At 40.5% G+C, this 21,332-nt stretch overlaps 2 protein-coding genes across 3 annotated transcripts; one reads left to right on the forward strand and one right to left on the reverse strand.

The window, feature by feature from the left end:
- Positions 1-1,399: 1,399 nt before the first annotated feature.
- Positions 1,400-14,676, reverse strand: tmem240a (transmembrane protein 240a). Its single transcript, XM_077018407.1, has 4 exons — positions 13,845-14,676; positions 13,444-13,550; positions 5,836-6,044; positions 1,400-2,585 (listed from the first exon to the last, which is right to left on the reverse strand). Exons 1-4 carry the CDS (start codon positions 13,899-13,901, stop codon positions 2,431-2,433), a joined length of 528 nt encoding a protein of 175 aa, XP_076874522.1. The 5' UTR covers positions 13,902-14,676; the 3' UTR covers positions 1,400-2,430.
- A 3,242-nt stretch (positions 14,677-17,918) lies between these two features.
- On the forward strand, positions 17,919-21,310 carry otud3 (OTU deubiquitinase 3). 2 transcript variants are annotated; one of them, XM_077018410.1, is made up of 8 exons: positions 17,919-18,075; positions 18,554-18,827; positions 18,926-19,074; positions 19,507-19,619; positions 19,739-19,861; positions 20,623-20,749; positions 20,834-21,027; positions 21,142-21,310. In XM_077018410.1, exons 2-8 carry the CDS (start codon positions 18,622-18,624, stop codon positions 21,304-21,306), a joined length of 1,077 nt encoding a protein of 358 aa, XP_076874525.1. In that variant the 5' UTR covers positions 17,919-18,075; positions 18,554-18,621; the 3' UTR covers positions 21,307-21,310. The 2 variants fall into 2 exon arrangements, with proteins under 2 accessions (XP_076874525.1, XP_076874526.1); XM_077018411.1 differs by having other exon boundaries at positions 20,834-20,903.
- Positions 21,311-21,332: the final 22 nt, after the last annotated feature.

Below are 21,332 nucleotides of genomic sequence, written 5' to 3' on the forward strand. Positions count from 1 at the left end.
CACAGGATAAGATATCCAGTGAAATCCGGTCAAATATCCAGTGCCAGACTATTCCACACAGTCACAGGGGTCATCACATCCTTTCATCAGTGTTTTGCTGAATTGACTTTAAAGCCTTTTATCACTGTGTTAAGCACAAACTAATTTATTTAGAATTTTCTTGTTTTTCATGTGTATCTCATGTCTCTTGACATATTGTTAAGAACCGGTCATATATGTTAACATTAGCTAAAACTTGAATAATTTGAAAAAACTTGAATAATAATATTGATGTGTTGCAATACAAAATATCTTTACAAAATCATAACTGGCTTTTATTATACTGTGTATTTTATTATACATTTTTACTTCACAATTTGGTGCAATATAGTAAAGCATCAGGTGTAATATAATGTAGATATAAACAAAGTAGAAAAAAACACGAATGTTATGTCTGTTGCACATCACATCTTTTGCAAAACGAAAACATAATTATTGATAAAGTGCAGTTGTTTTATAGACAGACTTAATTCCTGTAAAATGCTCCAACGTGTATTTTAGGAGCAAATTTCAAACCTGATCAGCTTGATCAGCTTTCTGTTTCTTTCTCATTTGGTGCTATCTTGAGCAAATGCACTCTAATTGATTTTATCACTGAAATTTGAAACCACTTTTTAAGAGATTGTCTAGATAGGTTTTTCTTTAGATTGTCAACAAGGTTTTGTCAGTTTGTCATTATTAAATATGCCATGTGGTTCAACTATTGTCAGTCTTCACATATTAGAACACATGCTCCAAGACAATTGGAATATTTATCTGTGGTTGTGTGTCAGAGAGAGAGAGAGAGAGAGAGAGAGAGAGAGAGAGAGAGAGAGAGAAAGAGAGAGAGAGAGAGAGAGAAAAAGAGAGAGAGAGAGAGATGTGTGTTGTTTTCTATCCCTGTCACATGTTTCTGTCTTTCACAATTTTGATGCCACTGCCAACAGAGATTTTTTCAAATTAGATTTCCATAAAATCAGTTCTTGATAGCTTAGTGCTAGATTTTGCTTTGCTCTGTTTTTATTTTTGTTTTGATTTGTTTTATATTATTATTTTGTTACTGTTCTATTTAAAATTTTGGTGTATTCCTCCATGAATTGTGTATTCCTCCATTCCTCCATGTTTCAAACTGGGGGGTTCAAACTGTTTGGGGGGGGGGGGGGGGTTGATGTTGCATTTCATTCCTATTAGTGGCCAAGCTTTCAGTGATTGTATCTATGGTTTAGGGTTATTTCAATGCCCTAGTGGATGTAAACTGAAAAATTACATTTCAGTTTCTGCAGGAGTATAAAAAATGGACTTGAGAAGATGAGACAAGTGATACAGTTGCCACAGCTGGGTGCAGCAGCTGGTGAGAAATAACATGTCTCAACAATAGGGGTCACTGTTGTGCTTCAATGGCACTTTTAATAAAACAGACATTTCATCTTCACAACAGCAATGTCTGGACGTGGAGAGGAAGGGGAGAGTGGGTCAGGACTCTCTCTGCTAGCAGGCTGGTTGCTCTTGTTTGACTAAGGAGTAATTTAAAAGGAAACCTGGAAGGGTTATTAACAGTGAAGGGAAGACCAAGCAAGTGAAGACTCTCTCAGGTTAACAGGTAACACTCAATAAAGCATGGAGAGTCCATACCCTTTCATTTGTTCCCCTCCCTCTCCCTTATTTACAGATAAAATTACATACATTCATTTATTTCACTAGGTAACAAAGCTGATCCATCATTATTTTACAGAGATCTATTTTTGTCCTGTCAAACAATTACAGTGTCATTTCTGCTCTCAGACTTTATTTTTCATTCTCCTTTACTCTACGTTCTTGGCACGCAATTTATAACTCAGTTCTAACAACCCCCTAACCCTGTGTGGACTTAGGCCCCATAAAACAATATGTATAACTATTTACATGAATATTTAACTATGATGTCACAAAATCATGACATTTGCCCCACCCCTTTTGCTCATTAGACCCGCCCAAAATTGGTCCCAAAATCCATTCCAATGAAAACAAAACAAAAAACCAAAAGTGAAAATGGAGTCACACCCCAGATTTACTGTCCTGTTTAGTTGATTCTTGTATATGTCTCCTCACCTCCTTGAAAAGTGCATGCCAAGATTTAACAATAAAAAATTTAAATGCCTGTACAGAAAAAAAAAACTCCCCAAAATCTTACCTTCAACCCCATCTCTCCACAAACATGGTGCATTGAAAAAAAACCCTTACAATATCCTCTTGAGTCCTAGTTTTTACTGCAAATACTGAATTGTGTTGAGTGGCTGTAGAAAGTCAAAAAGGTCATTTGACAGTAGTGGGACTGTTCTAGTGGGTCTCTGAGGCAGCATTTGGTAATGGGGTAGTTGAGGGGGGTTGTGGTGGTGGTGGTTGGGGTGGGGTGGGGGGTGGGGTTGTTGAGAGTCAAAGATGACGGGGACTGGGATGGCCGTTATGATAGAGCTTCTGTTTGATGTGCACCATGTTCCCGCTGGAGTCCTCTAGTTGCCGAAGCTGTGCGCGGCGACGGAGATCTCGCAGGTTACAGAACTGGGGGATCCAGGACCATGACGGCGTGTCTGCAGGTGGGAGGGAGTAAAAGACATTTCAACCAGAACTGTGCTTAGCGTTCGCACACACTCTTACCATCCCGGCGAGCAAAGCGTCCTCCCTCTAGTGTGAACTCACAGCCCTCTGGACCCCAGGATGGTTTTTTTTTTTTATTGCATAGAACGGGGCGGCTGTTCTCACAAGCATGGCGTTTCTCATGTTTCTCATGGCAGAGACAGCAGTGAGACATGTAGCGTTTTCTAACACATTAGAACATGATTTTTTTCTGGGAGCTGATTTGTTCTCTGGAATATGTCTTTAAAAAAAAGACAACTGAGATATTTTAGTGTGTGCTTTAGCTAACTTCAGTTTAACATATTAAATACGCTGATAGGGTCTTTAAATATCTGTAAGATATTTGCACATCACAAAAGACATTGTTGTAGTGCAGATATCAACTACCAGTTTTTTTTATGTATTTGCTAAATGTAAATTAAAAATTAAATGATTGTATAAGACTTGGGGGGGGGGGATTCTGCCTGCCTTATTGCAGCACACATGATAGCCATGTTTACTTGTATTAATGAGAACAGTGCATGAGAATAATGAGAGTTGAGGCTTGCTGGGCAGACATGGTGATACCAAGCCAAACTGAATGAGAGATAGATCCCTAGACAGCCTTGCCCCTCACTGATAGTCCTGCTGGAAAGGATAGAGAAAGTTATTTATAGCTTTCTGTGTCATCCACAAGGATCATTCTGAAGGGTATCCAGAAGATGCCAGTAAATAAGGGTAAATTTTCTAATACTTTGAATATGTAATGAAAACCAATAAGCCTGAGGTGGCAGTGAACGCATGCATGAATTTAGTCATGATGAAATGCAAATAATGGTATGGAGGTGACTTAGCAGCTGTGTTCAAATTAGCATACAGGACATCAGTGGCAAGTCACCACACCCACCTATAACATTGTCTTTTTTTCATTATTAAAATGCCCACAAAATACATCCGCATCACATAAACGTATTGAGCTCAGTTTAAATGGGAAATAAAATAATCAAATGGAGAATTGATCAAGGTGAAAGAATGTGCACAAGAAGACCGTAGAATGATTTCTATTAGTAGACTGAAGGAATGACTGGGGAAGAGATGAAATTATGAGAATGGGAAAAATGGGAGCTAAAAAAATCTCCATGCTATGTGTGTGTGTGTGCGTGTGTGTGTGTATGTGTGTGTGTGTGTGTGTGTGTGTGTGTGTGTGTGTGTGTGTGTGTGTGTGTATGTGTGTGTGTGTGTGTGTATGTGTGTGTATGTGTGTGTGTGTGTGTATGTGTGTGTGTGTGTGTATGTGTGTGTTCACTCACACGTCTCCCCCCCTTGCTTGCCTTCTTTTTCCAGCTGCTCTCTTTCTATTTATAGCTCTCACAAAGCAAGAGGGTGCAGGAGGAGGAGAAAGTGTGTGTGTGTGTGTGTGTGTGTGTGTGTGTGTGTGTGTGTGTGTGTGTGTGTGTGTGTGTGTGTGTGTATGCATTCACAAGTGGGGGTGGGGATATGACAGAATCTACCCATTCCTCTTTCTCTCTCTCTCTCTCTCTCTCTCTCTCTCTCTCTCTCTCTCTCTCTCTCTCTCCCCTCACTCTCTCCCTCCCCTCCTCTCTCCTCATGCCCCCCCCCCTCTCTCTCTGTCTCACCTTCACTCCACATCTCAGAGAGGCTAACTGTGGTTGACCTACCGTCAGCATCACACTTTCACAGCCATGGTGGGCTCCACTACAGGGGCATCCCCACCATTTTTCATTTGGTTGTATTATTCAGAGAATCTATTACCTCTTGTATGCAGACACATATATTATATTATTCACTGCTATGTCAATACACATCTGCACTAAATTTAAATGGTACGTTTCTGTGTGGATTATATTCACGCGTAATGCTTAACCCAGCACATGTTCGCTTTGCATGCAGACAGACATCAATCACAATGGGATGTCAGTGTGATTTAAGTTAAGCCACATGACTGAAATATGTTAAGAATATATTTCCTCCCCATTGCCTACAATGTTTTGACTTGTTTTCTCGACTTTGAGTCCCTGTTCTGCTAATCTTTTTAATGCACAATTACCTGAAAACCTGCTGGAAATGCAGATGCATTTAAAAAACAGAACATTTATTTTAAAAGGAGTGTCCAGCCACAACATATGCACTTCGACTGACCTAGATGACGGGGCTGAACCACTGCTGTGTTCTGTCATATCAAGAACATGCATACAACAGCCATGGGGAAACACTGAGAAAAGCACTGGCAACATACAAAACTCATTAAGTATGTCTGATGTCTAATTAGCCAATTAACATAAAATGAATGTAATATTTATTTATCAAATTGATTAGTAATTCATAATTAGTATCGTTAAATTGGACGTTTTGGCCCTCTTCATCTTAACCCCTTTAGACATCACAGCCTAAGAAGATTCTTGGCTTTTAGCCCTTACTCTTCTGTATTCTGCAGCATTGTCTAAGATAAACTGCCATAGTGTTTGAAGGTTTTTCTTTCTTGCTTTACTGCAAAACCCAGTAATGGGAAGACATGTGATTTAAGAATTGCACAACAGGGGGACAGCGTGCATATTTGCAGCAAGAAAATATGGGAAGATATTTGAAACAAATGTGAAGTTTTTCCCTGTAGGCTCCCAGATCACACATTTGAGATACTCTGACCTGCATTTAGGGGAAATGAGATGGAAATTATCCAGAACTGGCTACATTTATTTATTACCTGCAAGAATCACTGTAAATAGAGGGAATAAATATCAGTTGGAAACTCTCTGTGCAAATCTTCATAAGCAACATTTAACGAACAACACTGCAGCTGATAAACTTCAGTGTAAAATAATTAAATGGTTAATGACATCATTAGCTACGCTCATTTCCAGACACTGCATCCAGGACCTGTCATCTTATCATATTACATGATTGATGGGCAAAAGAAGAATATTTTGTATTCTCGTGTTTTTAAGACATTTTTTCATTAATCATGAGCCTGGACATATGGAGTGTCAGTTCCAAACCTCTAATTTATTCCCTAAACACACAAAGTGCTAGAGTGAGTCATTTCTCCCATACACAGCTACTGTCTTTGTGCTCACAGGGCGAACGCAAAAATATCATCATCTGCCACAGTCTGCATCATGTGGTGAACTGGTCTCTGATAGACCCTGCGCTCCGGTCCATGTACGCATCTCGCTAATCTCCCTGGTTGAAATGTTCCATCACACTCACCATAGTACCGGCTGGCCCTCCAGGCTCTCACGGCACAGTGTAGCGCCCCATCCAGCCACAGCAAGAGCCAACTAATGCAGAACCCCAGCAGAAGGCCCAGCATGAGGTCCATCTCCTGCTTCGTCACACTGTCACTCACAAAGTAGTTCTCTGATGAGTCCACCAATGAATGGTCTCCATCGTATGGAATTACATAATGGATATGGTGCCTGAGAAAGCAAAAATGATAATAATAATGAATACTGACATTTAGCATTTAGCAACAAATTTAATTAAATAAAGTGACAGAAAAATACTGTAAACAGTGCAGGTTTAACAAAAAGAGGGCTGATGCATTTAACACAGACAACGAATTATATCTACCTTTATCGAAAAAATTTACTATTTACTGACATTTTGTTTGTCAGTCTGACAGTTTTGTATGTTTGTGTGTCAGTGTTTTATAATAGTTCTTTAAACTATTTTAAATTGCATATTAGACGCTGCTTCCTGCTGACCGACGCTGTTGCGGAGCGAATTTTGAAATTGTTTTCTAAAGTATAATAATCTATTTACGTGCTAACCTTTACCTTTTGCATTCCTAGACACATTTTACAGGTTTTATTCCGGCCGCTGACCAACTTTCTGCCTTCACAAATCAGCTAGCGTAAGTTTATATATCGGCTAGACACGGTAAGTGTTTTGATTTATTCATGGCTGGCGTTGGTTTGTTCCCGTGTTCGGAGTGTGGCATGTTTAGTCTAGACCCTTTCGCCACTGATAGTAATAGTGATAGTATTTGTCAGAGGTGCAAACTAGTAAATTCTCTCGTGGCGAAAGTGGAAAGTTTAGAGCGCCGCGTCCACTCATTATTGAGGGATAGAGAGACAGGGTCTGTAGTAGGTGTGGACGCGCCAGGGAGAACTAGCGCCTCCGCGACTCCGGCGATAGAGCCCTCACAGCGGGGTGAATGGGTGACGTCTCGGCGGCGTAGTCGGAGAGCGAGGGCTGCAGCTACCGCTAACGCCAGCGCTAGCCCACCAGAGCACCACTCCCCGGTTCACGTGTCCAACAGGTTTGCCCCGCTCAGTGTTACACCCGCTGAGGAGACTCTGGTCATAGGAGACTCTATAGTCCGACACGTGAAAGTAGCTGTAGCTGTAGGGGCACCAGCGGTTACAGTCAGCTGTTTACCGGGAGCCAGAGCGCCGGACATTAGTGGCAACCTTAGATTGTTAGCTCATAGGAGGTTTTCTAGGATAGTGATTCATGTAGGGGCCAACGATATACGTCTGCGGCAGTCAGAGGTGACTAAGGCTAATGTTAAAGAGGTGGTTAAATTAGCCCAGACGATGTCCGATGCCGTAATCTGCTCTGGCCCCATCCCAATGCGGCGCGGTGATGAGCAGTACAGCAGGCTCACGTCGCTAAACCGCTGGATGTCCAAGTGGTGTTCAGAAAATCAAGTGGGCTTTATTAATAATTGGGAAGAGTTCGAGGGCAAGCCTGGTCTTTTAGGCAGGGACGGTGTCCACCCCACCCGGGATGGCGCTGCCCTGTTATCTTGCAGCATAGCCCATAGCCTGTTAGCTAGTCGGCAGAGTAGCACTAGGAGCTGCTGACTGTCCAGGGTCGCGACCAGGCCGCAGACTAACGGGTTAAACCTGTCTGCGAGCTGCTTAGAGGCGTCACCAAGTTCCCTTAGGATTGAGACTGTGTCTGTGCCCCGGGTTAAACTAAATCATAAGAAAATAGTCCGCCCGAAGTTTTTAACTAATATTCAGACTTCACATCAAATTATTACAACCTATATGACCGATCTGAAAATTGGATTAATCAATATTCGATCGCTCAACTCAAAAGCAGTTTTTGTAAATGAACTTATAACAGACCAGAAAATTGATATTCTTTGTCTAACTGAAACGTGGGTTCAATCTGGTGATTATTTAACTCTAAACGAAGCCACTCCTGTGGGATATAGTTATATACATAGACCTAGACTGTCAGGCAGAGGAGGTGGAATATGTATAATCTATCGTGATTGTTTAGAAATTCATCAGAAATACTTAGATATCTCAAACTCATTTGAGATGCAGTCTATTAATGTTATTAGTCCATCGGAAAATAAAAGTACATTCTCCCTAACTAATGTATACAGACCACCAGGGCCTTACTCAGATTTCTTAAACGATTTCACCGATTTTGCAGCAAATTTAGCAGTATGTAGTGACAAAATAATAATGGTAGGAGACTTTAACATACACTTTGATAATGCGGAGGATCCACTGACAAGGGCTTTTACTTCTATATTGAACTCTGTCGGCATTAAACAAAACGTAGTAGGACCTACACATTATCGAAATCATACCCTAGATCTAATATTAACGCTGGGTATCGACGTAGATAATATAAACATACTCCCGCAAACCGTAGCAATCTCCGATCATTATTTAGTAAAATTCGATTTTCACCTTAACATAAATACCCGCCCGTCTCCTCGGCAGTGTATAAAGCGCTCAATAAATTCATCAACAGCAGCACGGTTTATTGAAACCCTCCCTGACTTAACTGCTTTAGCCCACTCGCCATCCGATCCAGGAGAGTTAGATAGTCTAACCGACTACTTAGAGAATACCTGCAGATCAGCTCTAGATATAGTAGCTCCACTAAAATATAAAAAAGCTAGATCCAAAAAGCTCGCCCCATGGTACACCGACCAAACTAGAAACTTAAAACAAATAGCACGTAAATTAGAGCGGAAATGGCGATCTACTAAATTGGAAGTATTCCACTGTGCCTGGAAGGATAGCATTATTGACTACAAACGGGCACTCACTAAAGCACGCTCAGCATACTTAGCCTCACTGATAGAGAAAAATAAAAACAATCCTAGATTTCTTTTTAATACTATTTCTAAACTTACAAAAAATCAAGCAGGCACAGAACCTCAGATTCCAGTAAACCTCACTAGTAATGTATTTATAGATTTCTTTGATAATAAAATAGAGAATATTAGACAAAATATAAAACCCTTTATTAGCAATACGACTGGTATGTCATCTGGTTTGGTTGATATTGATTTAAATTACATACCGGGAGAAAAACTTGATGCTTTTCATCCACTCCCAAAATCAGAATTAGAGAAAATAATTTCTTCCTTAAATTGTACTACCTGCACATTAGACTCGGTTCCCTCAAAGTTATTAAAAGAGGTATTACCAGCTGTAACTGAACCTCTTCTAACTATAGTTAACTCATCCATTACAATAGGTCACATGCCCAAATCATGTAAATTAGCAATTATCAAACCTCTGATCAAGAAACCAAATCTTGATCCGACTGTGCTATCTAATTATAGACCCATTTCAAACACATCATTTATATCTAAGATCATAGAAAAAGCTGTTGCCCAGCAATTATGCCTATATCTGCATAGGAATAACACATTTGAAAAGTTCCAATCTGGTTTTAGGCCCCATCACAGTACTGAAACAGCATTAGTTAAAGTAACAAATGATCTCCTTCTTGCATCAGATCAAGGCTATGTATCACTGTTAGTGCTTCTTGATCTTAGTGCAGCTTTCGACACAATTGATCATAGGATCTTGCTAGAAAGGTTAGAACGCTGGGTTGGAGTCTCAGGCACAGCCCTTTCATGGTTTCAGTCTTACTTAACAAATCGCTATCAGTTTGTAGAGCTCAATAATATTTCATCCAAACGTACAATGGTTAAATATGGGGTCCCGCAAGGCTCCATCTTAGGACCACTATTATTTACATTATATATGCTACCATTGGGCACAGTTATAAACAAACATGGTGTCAATTTTCACTGCTATGCGGATGACACTCAACTTTACATATCAGCCAAACCCGATGACAAACTCAGTTTAGGAAAAATTGAGGCCTGTGTAAGAGATATTAAATGCTGGATGTCTCTAAACTTCCTACAATTAAATGAGGACAAAACAGAAGTTCTCCTTGTGGGCCCTAAGGCCGCAAGACAGAAAATTCCAAATTTAATGCTTAATCTTGCAGACTATCCCATTACACCTGGCACAGTAGCCAAAAACCTAGGCATCATACTCGACTCTGACCTATCATTTGATAAATATATAGATAATACTACTAGGATAGCTTTTCTACATCTCCGCAACATTGCCAAATTAAGAAATGCATTATCACAGGATGATGCAGAAAAATTGGTGCACGCATTTGTTAGCTCTAGACTAGACTACTGCAATTCACTACTGTCAGGATGTTCAAATAGGAATCTAAATAAACTTCAAGTAGTTCAAAATGCCGCAGCTAGAGTTCTGACCAGAACTAGAAAATTTCAGCATATTAGACCAGTCTTATCAGCCCTGCATTGGCTCCCAGTTAAATTTCGTATTGATTTTAAAATTCTATTATTAGCATATAAAGCACTACACGGGCTTGCTCCTGAATACCTCCAGGAACTTATTTCCTACTATGAACCCCCACGTCAACTAAGATCACAGGGTGCTGGTCTGTTATTAGTTCCACAAATTAACAAGGTAACAGCAGGGGGAAGAGCCTTTTCTTATAAGGCCCCCCAGCTTTGGAATAATCTTCCTAAATGTGTCCGGGACTCTGACACAGTCACAATCTTTAAATCTAGGTTGAAAACCCACTTATTTAGTCTAGCGTTTGATAATTAATATCCCCCTTAGATAAAGGTACAGATCCAGGGGTTCATAGACGAAGGGTTTTATGGTAGACTGGGGTACTGGTGCTGTCATCCTGTCACTGCTCGTGGTCACTCAAGTTTGTTGACAGTGCAGTGGACGGATGCCATTGTCTCAGAATGCCCCCAAGCCTATGTTACCTTCTGGTTCTGCCTTTTTTTAGCTAGGCTGTAATAATTTAACTTAGTGCCGGAGTTGCTGCCACACTCCAGAAATGTTTATAATTTTACCTGTCCTGTATATGTCCTCATACAGAGCTAATTTTCCCTGTTTCATTTCTCCACATGGCTGCCCGCCTGCTTGAGGAATAATGAGATGAGGAGAGACAAGCGATCCATCCTGGCCGGCCACCTCCTGCCTAACCGGATGCCTACACCATGATGGACATTATTACATATTTTTCGGTCTAAATTGACATTATTGCATCTTTTACATTCTGTCTACATTCTGTCTATATTGTTGTTGTTGTCATGGTGACCGGTGTCGGCCAGAGGAGGATGGGTTCCCCCCCTGAGTCTTGGTTCCTCTCAAGGTTTCTTCCTCATGCAAAAAACTAGGGAGTTTTTCCTTGCCACTGTCGCCTTTGGCTTGCTCACTGGGGGCTAGGACTCGGCACTTGTAAAGCTGCTTTGTGACAACAACTGTTGTAAAAAGCGCTATATAAATAAAATTTGATTGATTGATTGATTGATATGTTTGTGTGTCAGTGTTTTATAATAGTTCTTTAAAAGGTTCCCGTGACAGTCACTGTTTTTAGCTCAGACTTTATTAAACTTGCTGCGTGTCATCATTTAATCATGCATAGTGCATCCTAGCTTTAGTATTGAGAATGATGCCACTCCTAAACACTGCTCAATGGGGAAATCATTTAAAGTTTAATAACCCTAACAAATCTACATTTGTGTTTACATATTTTTATGTGTGTTTATGTTCAATCAAAATAAAAGTTATAAACCAGGTTTTCTACCAGGCTTTTAAAAAGTTTTATTAAAGTTTTTTCTCCGATTGTCTTGGTTGCAGCTAAGGAAGAAATGCATTCCAAATAGGATTAAAATACATTAATACACATGTGACTATAATGTTTGCTTCCTGTTTTTAGCATGATTTACTGGAGTTTTTTAAGTCTTAAATGCCCACAGAACTGTGTTTATGTTACGGAAAATGTGAGAACATTTGGAGGAATGGGAAATCTCCTGCTATAAATATAAAAAATCTGAAACGGCCATTTTAGTAAGGCCTGGGTAGTGTACTGAATATATCCTTCAAATAAAAGAATAATCTGAATTTTTTGCATTTACACATTTTCATTTTCATCATGTGACATATAAATAAAATTTAAATGTAAGTTGATATGGCCAAAACAAGACTAAACAGACTATAAGCTACAAGTTCTTTGTTTGTCTATTGGCAATCTAGGTTTCATGTATCAGCAAGGTCAATAAGTGAAGAACCAGTTGAAACTATTAATCACATTCAAGGAGCAAATATAGCTGATATCGTCCTCAAAGATGTGCCAATTACTCTGCAAAAAAGTTTAATGATTAAATAAACGGTTTAATAATTGTCTTGTACCACTTTGATGAAATAAAACAAAAATCATTCTTGTACGTTGCTTTATATTTTATATAGGTGGGTGAAAGTGGAGTTCAGGTGTGTTCATATTGTTTTTAAGATTATATTTGACCACTGACAATGAAAATAAGTGTGTTAGTGTATGTTTAGTAACATAATATTGCCATGAGTGACACCTCTATACAGCACATTAATCCCATCCCTCATATATACCTGAAATAAAGTTCCCCAGGTTCTAGAATAACTGCTTACCTGATCCCAGGATATCCTATATGGACTGTAAGCAGCCTCATTAAGTTATAGACAAACTTTTTAACTGATCCCAGGAACTCTTATGCATGACTTCTTGAAATTTACAGGAAGCTTTTGCACAGGAACTACTACTGACATTCCGCCACGTGTTATGCAATATGCATGCCATCCGTTGAGTCAACAGTATACGTGTGCTGTTATGATATGTGGCGAAAGTATTATTAGCTGGGCAAAGTCAGAGATACATTTGGATTGACCTGAGTCAGTATCATTGGTTAAAAATGTATGAGTCGTAAAAGTGAAATCACCATAGCCGAGCTGTGACCCTTTATATATAATGTTAACGAGTAAATGGTGATATTAGTAAGACCCATAAGCACCCACGTAAAGATTAACGATATGTCAGGAACTGCAACACCCTACACATTATATAGACTGGCGTATCAAAAAACTCGACATTTTAATACATCTATGCGATCAATGGCATATGATTTTAGTTTGTGCCCCTTCTATAACCGAGTACTCTCTTGAATTAATAACGCTTTTCATCCTACCAGGGGGTAGATTGCACACATTACACCTATACTACGACACCCACGAATTAATACAGTAGGCTAATGAAGATCCACGTTACACTTACCTCAGTCAACACAACCTTTAATCAGTTACGATGGTTTCACAAACATCAGAAACGATTAACTCTCACCGTCGCGATTTGTGTTGAACGCACCAGGCCGAAAATTAACTACATATATCTGTAGCTGTGCTTAGAGGAAAACACACCTTGATACGCAGACAAACACCCAGAGAAATCCAGGAGAATTCTTCACCGAAAACACCGACACTAACCATCAATAGCTCAGTTGTGTTCATTTTCTACCGAATCTCCATTAAACCATCGCAGAACGAAATAAATTATAAGGCCTATATAATCCAACGCTATTCATATGTATATCTTTCGAAGCTGAAAATAATACAGCATAGTACATCTTCCAACAGGCCTTGAATCTGTTTGAATAAGCTACATGGGAGCCTTATCAATGGGATTTGTAGCAACATTTTTTTATAATAAGATGAATTATTAACTAGTTTTTACCTTCCACAGTTGCAATGACAGACACGGTCCTCTCCTCGTAAATGCGGTAGGATGTAGTTGTGAAAGCGATCCAGTAGTGCGTTCATGTCCATTAAACACGCGATCGCCTGCAAAGAACCATTGGAGTCAAGCGGGACATGACAAGCAGTATCGGAACAACATGACATGACCACTGCAGGGGAAACACGGAGCTTTCACAACGGGGAGACAGGGCCGAGCTATTGACTTAATATGGCTGTGTGTGTATCATTGTTGAGCTTATTTGGTGAATGGACTTTCAGTTGTTTAAGCACTCCACGTCTGTTCTCTATATGTGTTCTCTATGTGTTCTCCGTCTTTGGTTAACTTTAAAAATGACCAAATAGTATTTCGTATAAAATCGACGGTGATGCATATCTTACCATTACAACAGAGGCACCAAGAATCATAAAAATCATGGTGGTTGTAATCATATGCATCAAAACCTCCACACGCCGTTTTCTTTTCCCCTGGATAGTCTTTTCAACAGATCCGTTTAAGTTAAAACACTCTGTCCCGGGAGAAGACGCTCATGGATGCGTCCTCACTGCCCCTGTCTCTCAGTCCTGAGCTCGCCAGATTGGAGGATGCTCCTGCGGCACATAAGGTTGGGGTGGCCCGGTCTCACTGCCCCCCTATATTACACACGGTTTTATTGTTCTCTCCATGTAGTGATATATCCGCTCGATTCTGCAAGCCAAGCCTTGGTTGGCGTGATGTTGAGGAGCGCCGGACCCGAGCACGTCGTGGATGGTGTTGAGGAGTGTGTCCTACTCTGATATGGCGCTATGGTGTTTCACCACTGCGTTCCAGCACCATTGAACAAGACCAGGCAGCGCTACTGTGGTGCATCACAGATTTGTCTTGAGTGTCGACTAAGAAAGTACGTATCTCCTACCCCGCTGATCTGTCATTTAATAATCCATATCCGCCTTTCCCTCCTTATCACGAGCAAGTTGGTCAAGTTGTAGCGAGAAACGATATCGATGCCCGTCTTTGCTCCGGTGATCCCAGCCCAGCATTTATCTTGATAGGTAGTCGGCTCTAGGACAAAACTGGACCGGATTCTCCTTCCTTACTTCCATTTGAGTTCGCGCAGCATTTTCACCAACACCCGGAGCCAGACACAAGATTGTACCATCTTATTTCAGCCATCGTGGCCAGCAGCATTTTACCGATCTTCTGAATGCGTGAACGTGCCCGCGCGCGCGCCTGTGTGAGAAAATATGTGTGTGTGCGTGTGTGTGTGTGTGTGTGAGAGAGAGAGAGAGAGAGAGAGAGAGAGAGCGCGTGTGTAGGTGTGTGTTGGGGGTAGCGTACAGAAGGCAAGGGGAGGTGGCAAATTTGCTTATTCACTTCTGTCATTCGAGATCATTTTCAGTTGATGGAACGTTTTATACATTATATAAGATATGCTATCCACAAGTAGCGTATAGCGTCACCTAATCTACGCCCCCTCTCTCGTGTTCTGCCGTTCACATTGCGCCATTTCACTTACCACGTAGTAGATCGTCTGTAGCATTGTCAGTAGCCTCCCCTCCGTTACAGACCATAGTTAATGATACCGTGAGTTTGTGTAATTTATTCTAACCAAAGAAAAAAGCAGTTGTCAGAAAGTGACTACTTGAACTATATTGATTATGTCTTTAGAACGACGCTGTCAGATGTTCCAATAATAATAACAGGATGATTCAGGCTATCCAACTTCAATGAACTCAAGTAAAATTGCATTATAAGGCGTTCCTAACCTACTAAACTGAGAAATAAAAGGAATAAATTTCTGAGTAAATTTGTTTCTGAGCAATTACTCTCTCTCCCTCCCCCTCTCCTTACAAACACACACACACACACACACACACACACACACACACACACACACACACACACACACACACATATATATATATATATATATATATATATATATATATATATATATATATATATATATATATATATATATATAAATACACAAACATACACATAAACTTTTATTCATTTATTGCTTACGGTTATTAATTAATGTGATAACTAAATGTCTATGCTTCACCAAATAGTGACGTTCTTCAATCCAAAAATAAGCTACAACAGCGACTGTACGGATTTCAGCACCGTGGAGAGCAGCCGCACTAAATACTTTCTGCATGATGCCGTCAAATGTTCCCTCTCTATTTCTCTCTCTCTCCTCTCTCTCTCTCTGACCTCTCATCTCTCGTTCTTTCTAATACCATAGGCGCGCACACACACACGTGCGCGCTCAGACAAAGAGATCTGTTTGCACAAAAAAGACAAATTATTTTTAAATGACTCTGTTTGGGTACACCCCACTAACAGCAGTTCTTTACACCATGATTCCACGCCTAGCAAGGGAGTATGTCGTTGTTTCATTCTCAACTCGTAATTCTCACTTAAATTTGTCAAAGGATGTGCCAATGTTAAACGAGTATCATCTGAATCTGAATCTGAATCTATAGACAACGAAGCAACACAGAACAGGACACACGGGCTATATCATGGAGTAATTGTTGTTTTTCAGCCTAAACAAAGCATGCCATCTCCTGTAGATTTGTTACGGCCTGTGCATTCATACAGAAGCGTAGAAGATCTCGCAAGCCATGCATTCTGACAGGTTTCATTGGTTTTATTGTGTGGAAGTTTACAAATGAACTTCACCTTGACACTAAACATAAAACATAAAATAGGGTATGGACCAGAGGTGGAAAGAGTACTGAAAAATTGTAATTGAGTAAAAGTATCTTTACTTTGCCTAAATTCTACTCAGAGTAAAAGTAAAATTACCCATCTCAAAATTTACTCGAGTAAAAGTACAAAATTACTTCATTTTAAATGTAATTTGAGTTAAAGTTACTTAGTTACTTTCAGTTATTTAATGCAAAAAAGGATGTCATGAATCAAATTCAGAATAAGTTGTTTTAAGTGCACATCCACACTTGCAAAAGATCAGCTGGGCTCAGGAACATACTTCCTCACAGCACAAGGACAATCACAACACTATGATAAGAATAAAGAAATTTAAATTACAAATTATTCAAAAAACAAAATGCACACAAAATTAAATGCCCACAAGATACCACAAATCAAACTAAAATGTAACAGGATTCCACTACTCACAATAAAATGCCCGCAGGATCCCACATCTCAAAATAAAACAAAATGCGAACAGGCTTCCACTATTTAAAACGCTCACAGGATCCAACTATTCAAAATACAGTGTCCACAGGATTCCACTTTTCACAATAAAATGTCCACATGATCCCACAGATCCTGATAGATAGAAGATTTAAAGATAGAACAATCTCATCGTTTTGGAAAAAAGTGCACCGGATTACTACCTGATTATGAGACAATGGAAAGGGCGCGCATGTAACGTCGAGTACACACCGTGTCAAAACCAAGAGAGTAGTATTCCCAAGTACTGACAAAACACAAAGAGCAAAATGTGTGCGTGCGTCCACCCCCCATCACACAAGACACAGAATAAACTCAACGCAAAACACACGGGAGAGAAATGCAATAGAAAAGACGTGGAGAAAACTCAACGTGAGAAAATGAAACTTAGGACACCAGGGGAAGTAACAGGCAGCAGGCAGAACGCCACAACGAAACAAAAACCCTTCCCAAAATAAACTAAGAACGGATAGGAAGAGATGAAGCAGGGGGAAAACTTGAGGTAGGCTAGTAAGCAGCGCAGGAGATAGTTACTCGAATAAGTAGTAGACAAGCAAGAGAGATAAGAGAGAACATAAGGTGGGGAGACACCTAAACACAAGAAACTCAACCAGAGATCACAGAGAAAGGGCTGAGGATGTGAAGGTGAGCCAAAACGATTCAGCAGCGATCCGTTTCACTAAGCTTCCTTAAGAAGTCATAGAGACGGCTAAACCAGATCACTGCTGATTGCGCCTGGAGAGTCTAGGACTGACTCAGTGCCTCTAGTGTTGTTAGGAGGAGCGGCAGCCGAGCCAGCCCTGACAACGCAATTGACTTTCAGTTCCGGGACTCAGAAGTTTAAATTTTAAAATTTCACCATCAATATTTTTCTACTCAGTAATGTGAGGGGGTTCAAATCTAGTGAAGTAAAATTACTTAGGTCAAAATTTACTCGAGTAAAAGTAAAAATTACATATTTCAAAAACTACTCAGAAAATTACAAATTACTCATAAAAAGTACTCAATTACAGTAATGTGAGTAAATGTAATTTGTTACTTTCCACCCCTGGTATGGACAGATCATATAACGAAATTTCCGTTTCTAAATCCCTGTGTTCAAGCGTAAGTCGACGAGAAGTGAAAGCTGTTCAGTATTAAAGCTGTCACAGATAAACAGGCTTAACAGTTTCTTAAGGAATTCATTGAAAATAGGGAACCTCACCATTAGATTGGATCAATCGTGCTACCTATCCGCACTGAGGTCTAACCGTCTGTCCCTTCAGAGCCACCGTAGTCCAAAGAACTTCCGCACTGAAGTAAACAAAGTGATCACGCGTCAAACGTTTTCCGTTTTCATCCAAGCGACGTTAGTAATATTACTGTTCAAAAAACAATCTGGACGTTGTATAAGATGTTTGGACATCTCGCTACTCGATAGATGATGTGAGTATGGTGGTTTGCAGCTGTAATCGAGGGTAATGTGGTATAAACGACACCGCAACGACAGTGTAGCTAGCGAGCTAACATTAGCCAAGATAGCGACACACGCTATCAACACTGTAAACTGTGTTCGTTCATTTTCCAATTTATATAAATAAGATAAAATATATTTATTTCATAACAATTTCTAAGACATTACTAAAGCCGAGATAACCACAGTTAGCTCACTGATCACGTTAGTCTATATCACAGACCTGCCACTGCTGTTTCCTAAATACATAAAGATTTCTGTTTCCTTTCTGGATTTATTCTGTTTTCTGATCAACTGCTTAACGATTTATGGCAAGTATGCTTGGAAGTCGATTATACTTATTAGAAGTCGTGATTTAAATAAATTTTTATTAACATTTATACTTGCTGTTTATGTTTGCTTTGCGATTGAGAATAGTGTTTTGGTCTGACACGATCGTTCATGCTGCAGGTTACACACGGCTGTCGGATCCATGTGAGGTGTCACACTTTACTGAAGTAAGTGCAGAAAGCCTCATCATGTCCAGGAAGCAGTCGGGGAAGCCTGTACGTGGGAACAAGAAGTGTGAGGTGGAAAGAAAGAGGGACGAGCGGGCAGCTCGCAGGGCTCTGGCCAAAGACCGCAAGAATCGCCCTCCAGGGGAGGATGAGGGAGAGGAATTTGTCAGCTTCTCCAACCAACTGAAAGCTCTTAGTCTCAAACTCAGAGAGGTTCCTGGAGATGGGTATGTGACAGATGAAGTCTAATTCAGATGTGAATCATTTTTGATCATCATCCAAAAAAAATAAAACGTGGATGTCAACTTCTGAATCTGCCCTGTAGAAACTGCTTGTTCCGAGCTCTGGCTGACCAGATGGAGGGTCACTCTCGAGATCATTTACGCCTGCGCCAGGAGACCGTTCAATACATGACAACGCATCGTCAGGACTTTGAACCTTTTGTTGAGGATGATGTACCGTTCACAAAGCATGGTGAGAAATATTTAGGGGGGGGGGGGGGGGGGTGAGCATCATGTCAGAGGCACCTAGAAAAAGAAATCAATGGTACCAATCTGGAGAGCCAAAAATCTCCCTTCCTCTTTTAGTTGTGAGCTACGGGTTCAGTCTTTTTGATCCTCCTCCCGTTAAACCGTATTACTTTTAATAAAGAAAGCGACTTCCATTTAGACAATGAGAGCTTCAAGATGAAAGATAAAAACTTAGTTGCCACGTGAATAAGGGGGGCATTCTAAAATGTTCAGGATTAAGAAATTAAAGATGCCGGTTCCAAATTAAAGACGAAACCTCCTCTACATACTGTTTGACAAACTGCTTCCGCTGCTTGATGAATGTCTGCAACAAACATTTTTTACAAATCTTGGATTTCCCCTTTTTACCAGCATTCGTTTTGTTGTCACCCTCCAGTGTCCAACCTCGCCCAGCCCGGCACGTTCGCCGGCAATGACGCCATAGTGGCTTTCGCCCGCAGCCACCAGGTGAAAGTGGTGATCCATCAGTTGAACGCTCCACTGTGGGAGGTGAGTCGGGGGCAGCCTGCCCTTCACAAGTTTATTACGAGTGTAATATTGCACGATGTTGATGAGAAGTGCTGGTCGCGAGTGATGTCGTAAAGCCGATAACCCTCTTTTGAATCTAGATAAATGGATCAGAGAAGACTTTATGTCGGGAGCTCCATATTGCATATCGTTACGGTGACCATTACGATAGCGTCCGACATATTGCAGACAACTCGGAAAGTCCTGCTCATCTGCGTATAGAGGTTTGTCATTTATCCATTCATAAAGTGATATATTATTAAAGAGATGATGTGGTTGGATAAATGCACCAAATATGCAGCAGTGCAAGAGCCACAAACCAATATTGTTCTTCTTTATGCAGTATTTTGTCAAGCAGTGCCAAGACACACAATACCGGCTATAGACTGAAGATCATAAACATAATGATTTCTACTTACACACACCTGTGGGCAGTCATGTTCTGGTGGCTAGGGAACCGGTCTAGCCAACAGAGGGTTATGTGTTCCACGTGTGTGTACTACAGCCCCTATATACTACAGTTATATACTACAGCCCCTATATACTACAGTTATATGCTACAGCCCCTATATACTACAGTTATATAGATTGTAGTCATGCCACCCATTGAACATCCATTCTTTAACATGGGCCATTGCTGACTGGATATTGTTTGGGTGGCAAAATATTCTTAACAATAACACTGAGATGTTTGTGGTATGGATGCAGGTGAGTGGTATGAGTGTATCAGTCATAGCAGGGCAGCTGGGGCTTTTGCACTGCAGTGTCCCTGCTAGGTTGAGTGTGATGTGTCCTCTCAAAAACATCCAGCCAGCAGGAATCTTGTGGTCAGAAATTGACCACAGATGCAGAGATGGAGGTTGGCTAATTGTGTGAAGCAACAGATGAGAGACATTTATCTCAGGTCTCTGTACACCTTGGCATTTCTACTAAACAAATGTTTTTAATAAAGTGGATGGTATATTCTCTCTTCTCCTTTTGATAGAATCTGAATAATTCAGTACGTTTTGATGATGCCCATAAGGACAAGCAGAGAGCCCCTTCTCCCTGCAAACCTCCCTCTGAGGATGAAGAAGTGATCTTGAGTTCCCTTAAGACCAGCAGCCTGAGCAGTAAGTCTATCTCGGGCACAGTTTCTTCATGCCCAGAGCTAAGCTCATTTCTTTCCCCACACTGGTTTCTGTTGTCTTTCTCAGGTCACGAAAAGAACGCGTGTCAATCAAGTGCCAATTCACAAAAGTGCCATTCGGAATGGATGGCGTCTGAGCTGAGTAACCAATCATTACACTGTGACGCCAGAAAAGGGACACACCCTCTGTGTCCAAATATTCATGCAGAATGCAATGACAACACATCACCACCAGAGAGCAGTACTTCACACAAACCCAAGGTTATAATTATAAATGGTTTTTATGATTATAAACAATGTCAACATCTTAAGGTGCTGCTCATATGAAAAAGCACAAATAAGGACTTTGTTTTGAGTGCTTCTTTCCATTTTTAGTTGTCCAATAAACAAAGGAAAGAGCAGCAGCGTCTGGAGAAGAAGAGGAGACAGGAGGAGAGACACAAGCAGAAGGTTCTTCAAAGCAAACCATCGCACGACCAGAATCAGAACTTGTCGGAACCAGTTACCCTCGTGCCAGCTCTCAACACCTTAAGCATCTAAACAATCTTGGACAAAATTAAACCATG

The sequence above is a fragment of the Brachyhypopomus gauderio genome, chromosome 10 (genome assembly GCF_052324685.1).
Source record: "Brachyhypopomus gauderio isolate BG-103 chromosome 10, BGAUD_0.2, whole genome shotgun sequence".
NCBI classification, from domain to species: Eukaryota; Metazoa; Chordata; class Actinopteri; order Gymnotiformes; family Hypopomidae; genus Brachyhypopomus; species Brachyhypopomus gauderio.

Coding starts and splice junctions, on each gene's coding strand:
- tmem240a (XM_077018407.1), bottom strand. CDS start 13,901: ATGCATATGATTACAACCACCATGATTTTTATGATTCTTGGTGCCTCT. Junction 13,551..13,844: donor TTGGTGCCTCTGTTGTAATG/GTAAGATATGCA, acceptor GGTTCTTTGCAG/GCGATCGCGTGTTTAATGGA. Junction 6,045..13,443: donor TGTCATTGCAACTGTGGAAG/GTAAAAACTAGT, acceptor TTGCTTTCTCAG/GCACCATATCCATTATGTAA.
- otud3 (XM_077018410.1), top strand. CDS start 18,622: ATGTCCAGGAAGCAGTCGGGGAAGCCTGTACGTGGGAACAAGAAGTGT. Junction 19,075..19,506: donor TGTACCGTTCACAAAGCATG/GTGAGAAATATT, acceptor GTCACCCTCCAG/TGTCCAACCTCGCCCAGCCC. Junction 20,750..20,833: donor TAAGACCAGCAGCCTGAGCA/GTAAGTCTATCT, acceptor TGTCTTTCTCAG/GTCACGAAAAGAACGCGTGT.